The 18,479-nt window shown below is 36.7% G+C and overlaps 1 protein-coding gene across 1 annotated transcript in view; it reads right to left on the reverse strand.

Annotated features, from left to right (window-relative positions):
• The window catches only part of LOC136038833 (protein unzipped-like), a 141,760-nt gene extending 128,847 nt beyond the window's left edge, over positions 1-12,913 (reverse strand). Inside the window, exon 1 of the mRNA XM_065722245.1 lies at positions 12,785-12,913. Coding sequence (XP_065578317.1) covers positions 12,785-12,787 — 3 coding nt within the window. The 5' untranslated portion in view covers positions 12,788-12,913. The remainder of the gene's footprint in view (positions 1-12,784) is intronic.
• Positions 12,914-18,479: the final 5,566 nt, after the last annotated feature.

Genomic DNA, 18,479 nt, shown 5'->3' on the forward strand with positions numbered 1-18,479 from the left:
AAGATTCAGAGTGATCAGAGGTTGGATACCCCCCCCCACTTCATATTTCCCGAAATGCATCTGACAGGAATTTCGAGATGACCATTTCTTGTCGTTGAAACTTCGAAAAGGGCTCCCTCCATTAGAAATTGAAAGGGCTAGTGCCCCTTTTATTAGTCAAAAGTTATTGGAGGGTAACAAGCCCCCCCCCCACTCCCATCCATTCCTAAACCACATCTAACAAAAATTTTGGTATGTCAAAATTTTGGGACATTTGGTTGAGCATAGTAGAACGGTCCGTCAACTATGTCCTCAAGGATATTAGGCATTTCAGCCCCCCACAGTTATGCAATTGGCCCATTAAGCTTCAAAACTAAATGTTGCTTTAAAATAAATCAAAAGGCATTGTGTTTATGGTTGCCAATAAGACACCTCAGCAATATATCGAGAACGACAGAGAGTATCAAGTTGAAACTTTTGGAGATACTACAATTACTACTTTTTCTCTTAGAACATAAAAAAAATAAAAAGTGTAAATGTAGGCCTATCCAGGTTGTCATAGCGCATATATATAGAATCTTTTGGGAATGATATTAAGTTTTATACTTCAGGTCAACTTCGGAAGCTATAAAATTAAATAAAAAAATACTGTTTGTGTCAAGATTAAAAATTGTTGATATAAATAGCAACCTATAGTGTGGATTCTTATAGAAAAAAAGCTGAAAATATATAAAATATTACTTTTCCATGAAAAAGACTATGTCAGCAAAAAAAAAAGAAATAAATTTTAAAAAAATTTTCCACACAACAAGTTTTTCAAAGAGAGGTAAAAAGCTCCATTAAGCCAAGAATGAGCAAAAATAAAGTCAAATAGGCCTAGTCTTCCAAGTGAAAAAAACTACCACAGATCAGTATCAATAAATAACATAATTGGAACACAATGTGAGTTTTACTGAAAACAAAATAGGCCTATGTTTGAAATGTTTTCACCTTTCTTACTTTCATAAATAAAAAAATATCAAAACCTTAACAAAGAAGTGTCAGTATATGTCAATTAAACTGACGATCCAAGGTCATTTATTTGTTTGTTTGTTGTTGTTTTTTCAGTAAAGCGCAAATTATATTCTGGTCTTGAAAGTCATAGGGGTTATCAGCCCTACTCGTATTAATTTTTGCTTATTTTGAGTTTGACTCGACTATTTATTGTAATTTCTCTTCGTTAAGAGTTTCATTTATTTATTGATATTGATTCGTGGTAGTTTTATGCTTAGAGGATTATTTGAATTTTTTTTCTCCTCATTCTTGGCTCAATGGAGCTCTTTACTTTTCCTTGAAAAACTTGTCTTTTAGAAAAAGTTTTTTAAATTAATTACAATTTGAAGTCCAAAGGTTAAGGAACTTTTCTCAAAGACCGCGTTGTTTGGTAAGCACAACTACTACTTTAATCGATAAAGACCCATAAACTCTAGGAATTACTTTCCCTTGGTTAATTCCAACACGCCTGGATCATTTTCTCCTTCCCAGACTGCTGAATATTTTTAGAATTTAGTAGAATTCGGGTCAATGCTAAAAGCCTTTGAATTTAAAAAAAAAGTTTACAATTAGGCTATTTTTGTTGGGGCTTTAATCAGAGTTACGTAGGCTACCTCCCAACAAAAATTCCATGCGCATACTTGTTCAACACTACTCCTCATGCTTCTGCAGGTCTATTTTTTTTATGGGATTCAATCATTGGCAGGGTAGTATTCAATTACCACCCTGACGCAAATATGCCTTTTCCAAGAGGACACCCATCTTCAGAAATCACGTGCGCCAGGTGGCGCGTGCCAGGCGTGGTAGAAACTGAACCGAGTGTGAAGAAAATGTGGAAGACATGTGAAGCTCTGAGAGGGATACCCGGTGACTGAGAAAGATACCAGGTGACTTGAGAGGGACACCAGGTGACCTGACAGAGATAACAAATGACCTGAGAGGGGTATCAGGTGACCTGAGAGGGATACCAGGAGACCTGAGATGGATACCAGGTGACCTGAGAGGATACCAGGTGACCTGAGAGGGATACCAGGTGACCTGAGAGGGATACCACATAACCTGAGAGGGATACCAGGTGACCTGCGAGGGATAGCAGGTGACTTGAGAAGAATACCAGGTGACCTACGAGGGATACCAGGTGACCTGCGACAGATAGAAGGTGACCTAATAAGGGTACCAGGTGACCTGAGAGGGTACCAGGCAACCAGAGAGGGATACCAGGTGGCCTGATGGATACCAGGTGGCGTAGAGTAGGCAATGCCTCGACCTTTCCAAACGTCTGGTTTTAAATTTCTTCCTGGAGCAGGTCTTTATTTCGAATAGGACTAAAGATCACTTCCACCCCTGTGTGCAAATATGCATAAGGGATTTTTTGTGAATTATTCGAAGGACTCGATTCAAAACCACAACCATGAGATGACAACAACTAAACAAGTTTCAATGGACAAGTATGTTTTGAAACAAAAGATAGATCTTAGAAATACTTAATATTTTCTGTCATTGTTCGGAAAGTTTATCTTTTCGGATTATTTTACGTACTTCAATCTTGCAGACAAAGCCGTTCCTAGGAGGGGGGACCCTAGCACTTGCCTCGGTCGCCGTGGCTTGACGGGGAGGGGACACCGCTGGTGGAGAACTGCCCCCTTTGATCCAATTTTTTACTTTGACTCGGCTTTGTTTGTTCCCTATTTTTGAGTCGGGAGGAGAGAGGCGCTGTAACTTATTTTGCCCCGGGCACACCAACCCTACGAACGGCTCTGCTTGCAGACATTAGATGTCAGTAGGCTATATCATTTATTTTCTCAGAAAATTTTCTTTCGTCCCAATATTTCTAAGATGTTCTATCTTTGGAAATTTCATTTAGAGGACAGGGCGAGAGTATTACTTTTCCATTCCCCTAGAGACTAATCCCTGTTTTAGTAGGACATTGCTAAAAGCATTCATAGGGATATATTGCTGATCTCGTGAGTTTAACCGAAAAGGGAAGCAAGAAAAACTTATCAAATGAATGTTAGATATTTCATGTCTTAGCTTCATAAAGGTGAGAGTTCTTTAATGAGGAATTATTGTAAAACGTAATTAGGCCAATCAGCCAAAATAGTATAGAGACCGTACAAGTCCTCACAGTCATCGGCATATAAGCGCACTTCTTTACTACCAAAAACTTGTTATGATTAACCTTACATATGAATACTTTTAGTGCCGTACCTGAGTTTATGGGGAACGCCGTTTAAAAACCATTACTACAAGCAGGACCATATCCAGGATTTTTGGGTGGGGGGAGGGATTTACAAAATATTTTTTCGGGGGGAGGGGGGTTGAAAAAAAACTTTAAAACGCATAAGAAATGTATTCATTTTTGTTATGTTTTTACGATTCGAACAAAAATTTGGGGGGGGGGGGTCAAATTCTATACCCCCCTGGATACGGTATTGACTACAAGTATTCAAAGGGATATATTGCTGATTTCGTGGGTTGCCAAAATATAGAAGTAACTGAAACTTCTATGATTCTGAGATATTCCATATCCTAGCTTTATAGGAGCTTGCAATTCTTAGGCGAGGAACTCCTATAAACGCAATTGAGGTGATCGACCAAAATTATGTGTGCTTATATGTTACCGGTTATGGTTTCGCAAAAATGAAACTTGTCTGAATGAAGGATATGTTATTTCCTAGCTTCATAAAAGCTCACAATTCTTACATGAGGAACTAACATAAAATATTGTAACGGCCAAAACTTTAAGTCCTCTTTATCATTGCTAAATAAGGCTACTTTCTTATTAACGACAAAACCTTAATGATTAACATGGCTAAATGATTAAAGAGATTATTTTAGCATCGGAATTGTACCTTGTGGAACGCCGTTTAGTGGGCTACACCCACTAATAGACATATTTTATTGATCTTTTGAGTTTCGAAAGAATGCAAGTAAATATAACCTTTTTTCAATATTGAATATTCCTCTTTACACCCTCGCACAAAGTTCTAGTTTCCCTTAAATCTTCCCTCATGACCTGCGCCAACCCCATCCAGGGATAACCTGATTTTTACTTGGACTTAGATGGTCGGCCGGCAAGGACAATCTATGGCTATGTGTTATTCTTCATCGGCAGAACGTTTCATTTATTTATTTTGCCCACATTTTCATCAAGGATTCTCAAATTATCACCACAATTAAGACGCACAGACAAAAATTAACCCAGCTACTAATAGTCACAAAACCTTTTGCTTTAATGATTTTGTCCCTCGAAATTAATGTAAAAATTAAAAGGAATGTGATGAAATCTTATTATCTAAGATAATACCTAGGCGCATCCCTAGGTCAGACTTAGAGCATTGAAAAAAATCTGAATTTAAATTTATCTATTAAAATTCTGCTGCAGCCAAAACAAATTCTTGTTTTACACAGTTTAAAGCCTGACAACACCCACAAATATGGAACATTGTCTATGCATGCTTTTATATTTTCAGAAATTATCTCTCAATGCTTTTATATTAGTTTTTCTGACTATTCAATGAACCACCGCTTGACACTTAGTATCTGCGTGATTTTTTTTCTAGCTAATGTTTTGTAGCTTAATGAGCATATCTAGGGCAGGTGATAGGTAAAGATTTGCCAATATGTAAGCAATCTGGAACACAAATCAAGTTGGGGTAAAATTAAATGAAAATCCGTAAAAAAAAAATAATAAAGTCAATGAGGAAAAGTTTTCGATGTCATAAACTTTGTGATCGTTTCCTTTCTTTTAATATTTAAATTGAAAGTTTTTAGTAATTATATACTGTAATTTCATTTGGCCTATAATCATTAATGGAAAAGCAGTGGGGTCTCAGAAGTCATTGTTCTTGTTGTTCTTGCTATCCAATTAGTCTTGTATTCCCAAAAGCAGCATAAGCCTTGAGTTTTTATACCTGGGCCATATTATAGTCACACTTGACTATAAAATCAAAATTACATACGAATTCTGCTGCAACTATATATCCCGTTCGTAATTTCTCAAGTTGAACTTTATTTAGTTTTTAAGCATTAGAATTTTGGGTACTACTACTACCACTAACAACTCACCGCGGCACTAAACCACCTGAGGCCAACAGAGCTACGCACGCTACTCCTCCATCCCAATCTATTCAAAGCCTCCCTCTTTATACCCTTTAAGGAACTTCCTATTTCCCTTAAATCTTTCTCTGTGACATCCTCTCACCCCAACCGCGGACAACTTGCTTTCCGTTTAGACAGTTGGCTGGCAAGGACAATCATGTTTATTATACACATGTGTATTATACGGCACACATTCAAGTTTACGCTGTGTAAAAACTCGAGAACAAGCCAGTTTCTCCGTTAGTTTCTTTCAGCTTAGCATGAGACAAGACAAGTGATAGACAACACAAGAAAGACAAGATAATAGGTTGGAAACATATACCTTAGGCTATATATTTGCACTAATGTATAAATACACAGCCCACACTGTTTCTAAAGTATTTCATTCTCATCATATAATATTATATTTCACTAAGATTAAGCATCGGAGAAATAGGTTCTAATTAAATGAGCAATTTGAGTGTTTGGCGTATAATACACAAGTACCGCACAATTTTTGGCAATCAGTCATCTTTCGTCGGTAGAACGTGCCCTAGCCATCACAACCTTTCTCTCACTATAGCCCTAGAAAGCGAAATGGATCAGATTAAGCAGTTCGTGGTAACGAACTGTAAGTAAGGAGTGACCCGGCTCAATACTAACCGAAACTCTACAAAGCAAAATTTTGATATCAAGAGATATATCAAGAGAATCGGCTTTTTGTGCTGATTTCAAACATATAAATCTCATTAAGTTTAGCCCTACTCATCAAAGTCTATGAGCCTGGGACAGTTTTCCCGATTTTCGAAAACAGGGGAAAACACCCCCTAAAAGTCAAGGGATCTTAATGAGTGCCATTATTCAGTGACCAAAAAATTCCAGGTCAACCACACCCCCTTCCCCGCCTCTTTTTCCAAAATCGTCCGATCAAAAGATAGCCATTTTGTTCAGTATAGTTGAAAAGCCTAATAACTATGCTTTAACCTGACCACTCAACCCCCCCCCCCACAGCCCCAGGGGAAAGTTCTTTAAGTCACAAAATTTGCCCATTGTGTACACATAGGCTAGTATTTGTTATTGGGATGCAAGCATACATTTTTGGGTTGGGGATGGACACATTTTCTGCTGGGTGTTTTTCCACGGGGAGGGGTTTCCGGGGAGTGAACTTGTCAGGGGAAATTATACACTGCGGAAATTTGCCAGAATTCTTCCGCAAAATTCTTTTTACGTACCTTGCTTTCTCTTTTCCGACTAAATCTTACGTGCAGAGTGGTTAAGAGTAATTGTCTGGGGTAAATTTTCACCAGGGCTGAATTGTATAGAGGATATTTCCGTGGGATGGGATTTTTCCGTAGAGGTGGGGTCAGATTTCCTGGCATTATTTAAAACAACGAACAGAAATAAAAAGTAAGGAGCAACATTTAAACTTAAAACGAACAGAAATTGTTACGTATACGAAGGAGGTTGTCCCCTACTCAACAATTCACTCTTTCCAGTAAATATAATTTTGTCCCAGTTCTTTAACAATGACTTCTGAAACACACAGGGGTTTTTTGGTTAGAGCAATAAGCTTCTTTTTTTTAAGTACTAAAAACTTTAGCGTAAAGAGTGAGGTGTTGAGGAGATGACGACCCCATTCATAGACATAATAATATCTGTTCGTTATAAGTTTTAATGTTGATCCTTACTTTCAGTTGAAAAAACTTGCTTTTTTATACTTAATTCAAGATGTAAGGCTTATTATTTTGAAACTAATATTTTGCAAAGATTTTGTTTGGGGGTAGGAAAGGTTAACAAACACAAATTAAAAATTCGTTACAAACATTTTAGTTACGTTTTTACGCGCCAAACCAAAATTTGCGGAGGGGGAGAATAGTGAAACTATGAAAGTTTTCCTTCATTCTGCAGTCATGATTTTAATTTCTGAGAGATATTATTTAGAATGGGAGTCAAAAAAAGATTAGCCCCCTCCCCTATTCAAGGGTGTCGAGGAGCGACATCTTTAAGGCAGGAGCCACAATGAAAGTGCGAGCTTTCTTTGTCAAACGCAAAAATTATGTCACAAGTTTTAATTGATTCTATATATATATATATATATATATATATATATATATATATATATATATATATATATATATATATATATATATATATATATATATATATATATATATATATATATATATATATATATATATATATATATATATATATATATAGGATTGTGTAACAACCAAACATAAATCCAAAAAGGTGAACATGGTCTTTTCCTCGGCCATAGATTGAAATCAGAACAGCGTTGGGAGGGGGCAGTCGATTTTCCCTTAAAATTTCGAAATTTTGTGGCCTTTCCTATGATTTAATGTTTTTTTGTATAATAGCACTGCCTAAGTAAAGAGCAATGTGGCCACAATGTATAATTTACTTTTTGGTTTTTTAGAGCAGGGTACTTCGTATCGAAGGAGTTGTCGTAAAAACTTCAAATACGCTCATTCGACTGGAAATTGAAAGTCCTAGTGCCCTTTTTAATAGTCAAAAGTAATTGAAGGGCAACTAACCCCCTTACGAGCCCACCATTTCCTCAAATACATCCAATCAAAATTGTGAGATAGCCATTTTGTTCAACGCAAATGAAAGGTCAGGAAATTATGCCATTGAGGATGAATTCCCCCCAGAGCTCTCAGGTCAAGGGTTATATATATATATATATATATATATATATATATATATATATATATATATATATATATATATATATATAGAAAAAGTGATCGTAAAACTTCGGAGGGAACTCATTGGATTGGTAATCAGAAGTTCTAGTGCCTTTTTTTAAGATCAAGAGTGATCGGAGGGTGATTAGAAAGTGACTGAAGGGCAACAAACTCCCCTCCCCACACCCACCATTTCCCAAAAGACATCCAATCAGAATTTTGAGATAGCCATTGTTTTCAACATAATTGAAAGGTCCGAAAATTATGTCTTTAAGGATGACAACCCCCTCCCCACAGTCCTCAGGGCAAGGGTAGTGAGTTATGCCCTGGGGGCTATATAACGTAGCCTATACGTAGAAAGGGTGATCGAATAAACTTCGGAGGGGGGCTCATTGGATTGGTTATCAGAAGTTCTAGCGTCCTTTTTAAGATTCAGAGTGATCAGAGGTTGGATACCCCCCCACACCCCATATTTTCCCGAAATGCTTTTGACAGAAATTTCGAGATGACCATTTGTTGTCGTTGAACCTTCGAAAGGGGCTCTCTCCATTGGAAATTGAAAGGGCTAGTGCCCCTTTTATTAGTCAAAAATTATTGAAGGGCAAACGCAAAAATTATGTCACAAGTTTAATTGATTAATACCTAATTAAATTAAGGAAGAAAGTTCTTTCGAGTGAAAAGAAAGGAGCAAAAACGAACATAAATCACTCCGTATATGGGGGGCAGCCCCCTCCACAATCTCGTGCTCTGTACGCTAAGAACTAACTGTCTCTTCCTAAAATCAAAAAAAAATTGGAGAAAATAGCAAAAAATTTAATTTGAAAAATCTAAAGTTCAAAAGAGTCTTCATGAAAAATAGGTAAAGACCTAAAAAAAATCTTTAAAAAGACACCAAAATTTAATTGCATGTAAGCTATTTTTATTTTGCAAGATTAAAACAAAATTTTCAGAGGCGGAGGGGGGGGGGGGCTAAAACGGCTGACTCCTGGATACGGCCCTATCTAGAAGGGTGCAAACTTATCGTATTTTTTATTCAGATTACTTACAAAGGCTATTTTTCAAAGTAAATACGCCCAAAAAGGTATTTTTTAAATTCAGGGACATGCAACCCCCCCCCCTAAAAAATAAAAATACTGAACTGATAAAATTCCCTATATGTCATTTTTAAAGATATACATGGCTGTGTAAATCCTTTCTTGACCAATCGGATTTCATTTTTACCGTCGTTTATACAAAATCACGTTGTGAATGAACAGTCATATCATCTTCAAACTTCCCGCCCAAACCACACATTTTTCCTAAAGTCAACAACTTTTCTTGAAATTGCGAATGTAATTTTCACTTGATATTGACAAAGAGGAATGACGTTTCAACATTTTTAGACCGACTAGTAAACGATGACTTCCGGACCACTGCGTCAAACAATGACATAATCAGAAAAATTTTATGGTTTTCAAGCTCCGTGTGTAGATTCAACAAAATGTTACTATAATGACAGGAAAGGAAGCAGACTCATTTAATCTACGGGTAGCGGCTAAAAAACCTGAATTTCAGATGAAAAACTTAACTTTATGGCAAGAACGACGTTTCGCAAAACCTCCAGGTTCTTAAGATTAGAATAAGGTAGAGTCATGGAAAAGCTTATAGAGGATTCAATAGGCAAAGGGAGGGTAACAGTCGGGAGTGGGAGGAGGTCACAGAAATATCTTTCTTTGAAATTTTCATTGAACTTATCCTCTCTAATTTCTGGAAAATAGATTTACCCCTCCCCCTCTCTACATTCTTATAATTGGTAGCACTGTACAAGGGTGTTTTGGCCATGGTAATTTAGTGCTTGTGTAATATCCCGAATGCACTCGAGAAGTGAAGTTATGTTAATCATAATGAAGTATACCGAAATATGATCAAAACATAATATTTCAGTAACAGAATTATGGAATTACAACAAAGGACTATAGAAAGCAGGCTGTCTAGAACGCATTAAGTTAAATACCTAACAACCTCTATATATTAAACATTTAATTGAAATATATATGCATCGTGGTTTATTTTACGAAAGAATAAGCTAATTATAACCAAACGCGAGAGAAAAACCGGTTTCACTCAGATCAAACAAAGCAAATTTCTTGATTGTGTTCGGAATAATACACAAGTATAAAATATTTTTTGGAAAGAAGGTTGTATAGGGGGTATTTTCTGAAACCAAATGATTTTTGGCTATAAATATTTAATAATTACCAGATTTATCTATAGCTGAAGGTTCTTTAGCGTCATAGCCAGTGGCGTCAATTAAAAAAAAAAAATCCAACTTTTTTGAAGAAAGGTACCAAAAACTATTTCCGACAGAAATACGGGCAAATATGTGACTGTCCATATTATTGACTTACCAATAAAATAAACATACCACTCAATACCTTTTAAGCTCTTTACGAATAAAATAATCGCTTCTATCACAAAATTCATATTTAAGCACTTTTTGAGCTTTTGAAAATAACGAATTTCAATTAAAGTATGAGTTGATCGGTCGTTTTCCGACAAAATCATACTACGTTTTCTCAGCGCTGTTTTCTCGGTCATTTTCGACAAACTAATACTACATTTTCTCAGTGCCAAAATTGTTTATAAGGTTAGTTTAGGTTGGGTTAGACTAGATTAGGCCAAAAAGTGTTTAAATTTGAATTTGCAATAGAAGCGATTATTATATTCGTAAAGAACATAAAAAAGGCATCAAAGGGTATGTTCACTTTATTGGTAAGTCATTTATTTACCGAAACACGCACCAAAAAAGATGTTTTCATAATCTAGGGGGAAGGGTCCCAATTGACACCACTGGTCTTTTTTTATGTTATTTTGTATTATGTTATGGCTATGGAACATATTATTTAATTTATTATTGATGGTACACACGGAGAACCATTTTTGTGTAAATTGTGAACTTTTTTGTAACGTTATTATAAGCGATTAGAAGTACTGGTTCTTTTTTTATGTAAACAGGCCTAATGGATTGCAACATCTACGGTTCTTTCTATTATTTCGTAATGGGACAATTCCGTACCACAATGCCTCAATAGTAATGCCTAGAAGTCAATTGCCCCCTCCCTTAGATTTCAAAATATACCGTTTTGGATATCTTTCATTGATTTTATTTTGGTATTTTCATCAGAAGTCCCTCCTAGATTTAAAATTTATTTTACCCCTTCTCCTCTACATATTGCCGTGAGTGCAGTCCATTTATGTTCAGAATAAAAATAAATGAATAAAATAGCATTCGTAGAGGCCGAGGAAACATTCACTTTCCACTAACTGGTACAGATCTTGGAGCAGCTCATGTGCCGTATAGTTCCGCCACACGTGGCAGTCCGGTAAGGCTTGGCACAGCTTGGCAAGGCTTGGCAAAACAGATTTCCCATGCCTTTGCCTCTTGACAAAGGCACTGAAAACTATCATATATAGGCTATTGACAGAAAACGAGTCGTTAAAAATTGAGTGTTTCCATCCATTTTCCAAGTCAATTTCAGGGCTAGATCTAGGTGGGGGCAAGCGCCCGGGTGGTATGCCTGGGGGCTACAAAACAAGCTAAAATTGTAATAACTACAATATTGATCGTGTGGCAGGGGGCGACAAAGTCTACATTTGCCCCTCCCGCCTGAGTGAAAATCTAACTCTGGCCAATTTTTCTGAATAAACTTGCAAAAGTAATTGGACCTCACTTATGATTCTCCAAGGTCATCAAATATACTATTTATTCCATAAAGTTACAGTTTTATAAAATAAATAAAAAGTTAGATTCGTAGGCTATTTTAAAATCCACGAGGGTAATAATTGAATGTAGTGCTACAAAATACTAGGGAGGGTTAAGATTAATCATACGACAGAATTTAGATAGGAATAAAAGAAATGCAACATTCAATTTTCTTTCCAAATATAATAACTAATTCCGACGTAATTATGTCCCAATCCCTCCCTCCCCAGCGGGGAGAGATATGACCATAGCCAGAATTGGTGCTAGAATATAGCCTACTCCAAATGATATAGGCTATTCCCCAAGTAGGATATTTTCCGTTTCTTCATCTCGTCAGCGTTGATTCAAGTTACGGGTAGACAGGTTGAAACAGGAGGGATTTATGGCAAAATGCATGGGAAATCCTTATTATGGGCTGTATATCTGCACATTCGACGGAGTTGGGGGTAAATTATAGCCTAGTGGCGATGTAGTCAAAATGTATTAACTAGAATTATTCTGCATATTAAGAAGTAAGCATTGTTTTCCTAACATGTTTCTTTCTCAACAGCAATGGCGTAATTTTGTCAAAATCCTGGGAGAGGGGTAAGTTCAATCCAACTTCTCCAAAGCAAGTAAAAATAATAGTGAAAAATGAACCATATAGTAACATAAAGGCAAAGATATAGGCTACTAAAGAAAACTGACCTGTTTCTCTGGATGCTTGATTTATGCAGGCTTATCTTAGTTTTAACAAGATTGTTTGCCGAAACTAAATCTCAGGTGGGGGAGGGGCGAATTGGTTCAAAAGGGATAGTTGTCTTCCCCCCTGCCCTATAGCAAATCAAGCTCCTTGACAACATTCCCAATTAGGCTATATTAACATATTTCCTCCCCCCCCCCCCATTATATCTGGTTTGAATCAGTTTTCATCAATTATTATGCTAGAGCGAGGCTGGCGATGACTTATCAAAAACACCAACAAAATCATAAAAATCAGCTACAGGCCTATATATATATATATATATATATATATATAAATTGATTGTTCTAGCATGTCTCCTTCTAAAAAGCCGTAGCCTTGTGCTATTACCGAGTAGCCTCTTGAATGGAAAATTGAACAGTAGGCCTAACTATGCTATATTTTTGATAAGCCAATAGCCTGAAATTAATTATTTCCCCTAAAATATCAATTTTAATTAATATTCATCCCTACTTAATCTGTAATACAATTTAAAGCATGCATTGAATAATATATTACCATTGAAATATCCCCATTTTCTGAAGACAAAAATATCCTTTAAAATTCACTTCTTACTTTGTCAAGACTTGAATTCACACTACTTTTTTGAGGAATGGATTTTTGAACCGCCCACTTTCAGCTGCGCGTAGCGCTTAAGAGGTTCCGCCGGATTCTTGCTTTTCAAAGAACTGAATAACGAGTGTAGGATAAATGTCTATAGGAACTAAGAAGAGATATAAAATTAATAAAGTAATTTTAGAACAAGTAAATCAGTAACGATCAAAAAGTACCATATAACCAATGGCGTCCTTTCAGGGGAACACGTGGTCTCTAATTTTTGGCCCCAAAAAGTTGCAAAAATGACTGTTTTGGTGGTGTGTTCATTTAAACTGCCTTTTTTGGGGTATTATATTGAAAAACCGCAAAATTATCCTCCCTAGATATTAAAAAAAATCATTTTGCCATCCCTAGATTTTGGATTGGATGTAAATTTAAATAGTCCAGAAAAGTGTAAATCGGTGGCTATTGAAAAGTAGCATGTTACCAATTACGTCACTTGAGGGAAACACGTGCTCTCTGGCTTTTGGCCCCCCAAAATTAAAAAAAAAGTATCGTTACTTGTTTGTTATTGGAAACACATTCAAGAATTAAGCTTAGGTTACATCTCAGAAAACCGGTTTCATAGCAACAAAAACAAGTGATGGATGATACAATACATTGGACTTGGATATAGTGCATTGAACTTGTATAATTTGAGCTATATATTTGCACATTAAGGGTGCGGGTTAGGATGGGTCATGTCAAGTTGGCTTAGGCAAGATTGGGTTTGGTTAGGCTTTTATAATTTTATTACTAGAGTATTACGTTATCGTCATGTTTTGTTATTTTTCATTAGGATAAACTTAACTTCACTTTTTGGATGTTTTTCCAATAACGGACAAGTACCAAAATATTTTTTTGGCACTGTTTTCATTTAAAATGCTTTTTTCTGGGGGGGGGAGGTAATCTATCGAAAAACAACAAAATTACCCACCTCCCTGATAAAAAAATTACATCTTGTCCTTCCTAGATTTCGGAAAATACATTGTGCCCACCCCCACTCTGCTTATTTCGAGGGACAGACCTTTTAGATTTTTTCAAAGATAGGTTATGTTAGGTTGAGTTAGGTTGGCTTAGCCTTGGTTTAGGTTAGATTTCTATAATTTTGTTTCTAAAGTATTATTTTATCATCATGTTTTGTTATTTTTCATTAAGATTAAACTAACTTAACTTTTTGAGCTTGTTTCAACGGACAAGTACCAATATATCTTTTTTTGCAGTGTTTTCATTTAAAATACTTTTTTTGGGGGGTATTCTATCAAAAAACAATGAAATTACCCCCACCCCCTAGCTTAAAAAATTACATCTCGCTCTTCCTAGACTTCTAAAATACATTATGCTCCCCCCCACAAACTGCTTATTTTGAGGGATAGATTTTTTTTAACTGGCTATTTTCAGCTTTCTGTGGCGCTGAGGTACCGCCAGATTTTTTAACCACATTTTGCCCCCTAGCTTTTTAAAGCGCATTTGGTTCTTCTCCCAACTGCTTATATACTGCCTATTTTGAAAAATGGATTTTTTGAAACCCCCTAATTTCAACTACGCCTAGCGTTAAAGAGGTTCCATCGGATTCTTGTTTCTGAAAGAACTCTAGGATAAATACCTTTTAATATAAAATTAGACAGTCCAGAATAAGCTAAATAGATGGCAATTGAAAAACAGCATGCTACCATTGGAAAAAATTGGGGAGGGTTGATGTGCCCATTAGATTTTTGGCAGCCCTAGATTTTTAATTTAGAAAAAATATGCTTTGAAAAAATATACATTAGAATACAATTTTACACAATTTCTAATTGAAGAATACAGTTCAATGTGTGTTGTCTAATAAATTAGAAAATACATTTTGCTCCCCCCCCCTAGATTTAGAAAATTACACATTGCCCCTCTCTCTACTAGATTTTGAAAAATTCATATTGCCCAACCCGCAGCATTTCGTGGATTGACACGATTACCTAACGTGGTTTAGATTTCGAGAGATTTGACAAGGGTGATTTCGAGGGTAACAGTCTTGCGCATGGCCTCTTCTGTAGTAAATGTTTAAATAATAAAAGATTATTGCCATTCGATTCCAACCACAGCATGAGTATATACCAGTAGCGAAACCTTTTTCCAAACATGACACACATTTCATAGCGCATAATAAGACTCTGAGCATATATGCCAGAGCCATAGTTTCAGTTGCTACTTGGTTTTCCATCAGAAACATTTGTCATTGCGTGTGCGCGAAGGCGCGCACACTCAATGAATCTTGTGCGGTTTTGGATCAGTGTCAAAAATTTTCAATGAAGAGCATACAACTTTTCGCTATAATATAATACCTTTACTCTGATTCCCATCCAACAATGTTTCGTACTTTGGGCAGATATAGCTCTATGCGCTATATACATTAGAGATTTAACTTATTTTGTGTCAGTTTTCCTGGCTAACTACAGGCCCGAGGTGAGTCTTCATCGCCTATATTTTAAAATTTCCTCCGTGAGTTCTTATATTTTAAGTATATTTGACAATTTCTTTGCTTTATCGAATTCTTACATTCCTTTCCCTGTTCAATGATACATTTTCTCTTTCGAGTTACATCGTCCATGTTCAGAAATTACGTATACCAGGTTGGGCGTTCCGAGCGTGGTGGAACATATGGCGTTCGGAGATCTACACCAGGTTGTGGAAAGCGGGTGCATAGAGGAATTTCTTTATTGAGTTACATCTACGAGATTCCCACTTTCAGAAATCGCGTTCACCAGGCTGCTCGCTGGGAATGGACGGCATGAATACAAGATTTCTCTGAGATGTGAAATTAAAAAAAATGAGGATATTGATTCTGCTTTGGCCCTTCACATTGTTGAAAATCCAAATCATGTAGTTCTTTTTGATGAGGCAACTTTCATATTTGAAGCAAATGGCTTCCCACTTTCTTTTAGGAGGCAATTGAAATTTAAAAAAATATAAATAGAGACCTTGCTTTATACAGAGATACCGGAGATATTCCCATAAACCCAATTTACAATAACTAAAAATTAAAGGATTCAAATAAAAAAATTCAGTTTAAACTAAGATCATCTGTCCACACTTTTAACGAAAATTAGGTCAGTAGACAAGCTATGTCAATCACTAAGCAGAGAATTATTGCCCAATCTAAATGGTGAATAGTCCTTCATTTATTCTGGCTTGATTTTTCGGTTTGTTTGATTCCGTCTTTTTTGTGCTCAGTTAGAATTAATTCAAAATATTAGTTTTCCTTTTTTCTTTTGAGCACTGAAGACGACTGGGCGGAATTCCCTGGCGAAATGTCTGCCTCTATCATTTTTGTTTCTTCTTTGTCCGCTGGCTGACATTACCCTCATTTTTCTCGGCTATTCAAAATTATTTTTTTTTCTTGTTTGTCATATGTCAATCCTGCTTGTAGACTTTTCTGTCTTTAACAGTTCACAGAATTAATGTGATTTTATTTCAGCTAATATTTCACCATTTTAAAATTATAATTACCTGTACTATAACACTGTTTATCGTTCTGATAACAAGAGATCCAAGCCAGACAGACAGCCTTTTAAACCAGGGAACACAGCTATTCTCAAAACAAAATCATATTCAAATTTTTTTCTGACAGCCTCTTCGCGCTTTTCTGCTCCGAAAACTGCAAAGCCTTTTATAATATGTCAGTAGAATATGGGCCCACTAGGCCCGGGCCTGGGGTGCACAATACCAGGAGACGCAAGAAATTATCATAGTGACTTTTTTCTTACCAGAAACTGGACCTATGTTCTTTATCGTCCCAGGTGCACTCCACTGCTGTGCTGCCTATTCACAAAAAAGGGATTTTAAAACAACGCAGGAATTCCGCAGCTGCTTATAAACTGTCAGATGTCTCCCAAGAATGGCAGCTGAGAGTTCAGTATCAACTCTCTCTCGCATTACTTTTGGCTCATCAATGCCTTCTGTTCAGTACTTCAACTATAATCTACTTCCACTAAAATCTTGAAAATACCGAGAGGGCAAAAACGCTTGGGCCTAGAAGCGTCAAAGCTTAAAATCCGGCCATGATTATGTGATCCAGATCTATGAACACCGGCCTCTGCAAAGGGTAGCCTCGACCCTTTCGGGGTACCTGCAAGACTGGGGACCTTGCGGTCAACTCTATCCCACTTGAGGAGTGGCACCCCCCAAGGAAATTATAGCCTAGTTAACGACACATAATTCGCACGGGATTCTGATTAATGGATAATTCTTCTGGGCTTCGTCTGTTTTGACGGGCGTTTTCGGGCTGAATAACTTCTTCCTAGCTAATTTATCTACTACGGGTTACCTACCTGTAGCAACATAATATTTGTAAACATGCATATATAATGAGTCGGCGGTTGAGACTGTCTATGCAGGATTTCGACTCTTGTTGATAGAAGAGCATCGCCAAGTGCTGAAAACCATGTTGTGAATAAGATAAGCCACAGATTGCACAAAGCCTCCATTCATACGTCAGGTCCCAGGAATCCTTGCTGTCCGGTTCTAGACTAGCTTAAGCACTTCGGTGTAGACTTGGGAAGATGTGTCGGTCCCCGTCCTGTACTGATATCCAGGACCATTGCTTTCTCCCTGATACCAAAATAATTTCAATGATTTAAAGGATACGAAAATCGGAACTTGGAATGTTACAATGTTAAAAAATAACTATCGCATTGACAATCTGACTGACGAATTCAGACGATTCGAACTATACTTACTAGGAGTTTCAGGAGCTCATATCCAAGGGGTAGGAAGCATAACATGAGGTGATATAGAATTTATTTACTCAGGCAGGAAGGGTGGGGTATATAGACAGGGAGCAGGGCTAATGATGCATAGGGAAGTTGTTAAGTCTCTTTTTTAGGCTGGAAAAGTATTAATAATAGAATACTAATCGCTCATTTTATGATTAAAAAGTTCAGGGTATCAATTCTAGTACTAAATGCCCCTATAGAGCCGACTGACGAAGACACTAGTGATTCAGATGAATCTTACTTACAGTTACGGGAGCAAATAGACAGGGTCAGGTAGAAATAGGGTGCTTTTATTAGGAGATTTTAACAGCCAGGTCAATAGAAATAGGGATAGATGGTAACCTAGACTAGGTAAATTTGGTGTAGGAAAAGAAAACCGTAATGGCCACAGACTGCTGCAATTTCGCAGCTATAGCAATCTATTACAACCAATACGGTGTTCGGTCATGGCCCATAAGTTAACATGGTATTCACGTAATTATGAGACAGCAAACTTTATTGATTATGTTATTGTAAACCGAAGACTGGCAGGATCAATGCAAGATACTAGGGCATATAGGAGTGCTGGTATTGATGTTAAAAGCAAATATCACCATCTAGTTTTCTGTTTTGTAGAGTCATATGTTTCTTATTGCCCCATAGTATGGATGTCTACTTTTCCGTCTACACTGCGGTCACTTTCTGTCATGCATAATAAAGCACGGCGTCTGGTTATGGACACTAACCGTTCCTCACCAACCGCTCTTAAGCCTATGGTCTATTTACATTATTTCTTGTGCTTCTTTTGTCTTTCATCAGCTTCACGGCAATCTTCCAAAAACTCCTGTGTTTATTTCTGATTCAGCTCCATATAGCCTCCGTTCTTC

Source organism: Artemia franciscana, chromosome 18 (assembly GCF_032884065.1).
Source record: "Artemia franciscana chromosome 18, ASM3288406v1, whole genome shotgun sequence".
Classification (NCBI taxonomy): Eukaryota; Metazoa; Arthropoda; class Branchiopoda; order Anostraca; family Artemiidae; genus Artemia; species Artemia franciscana.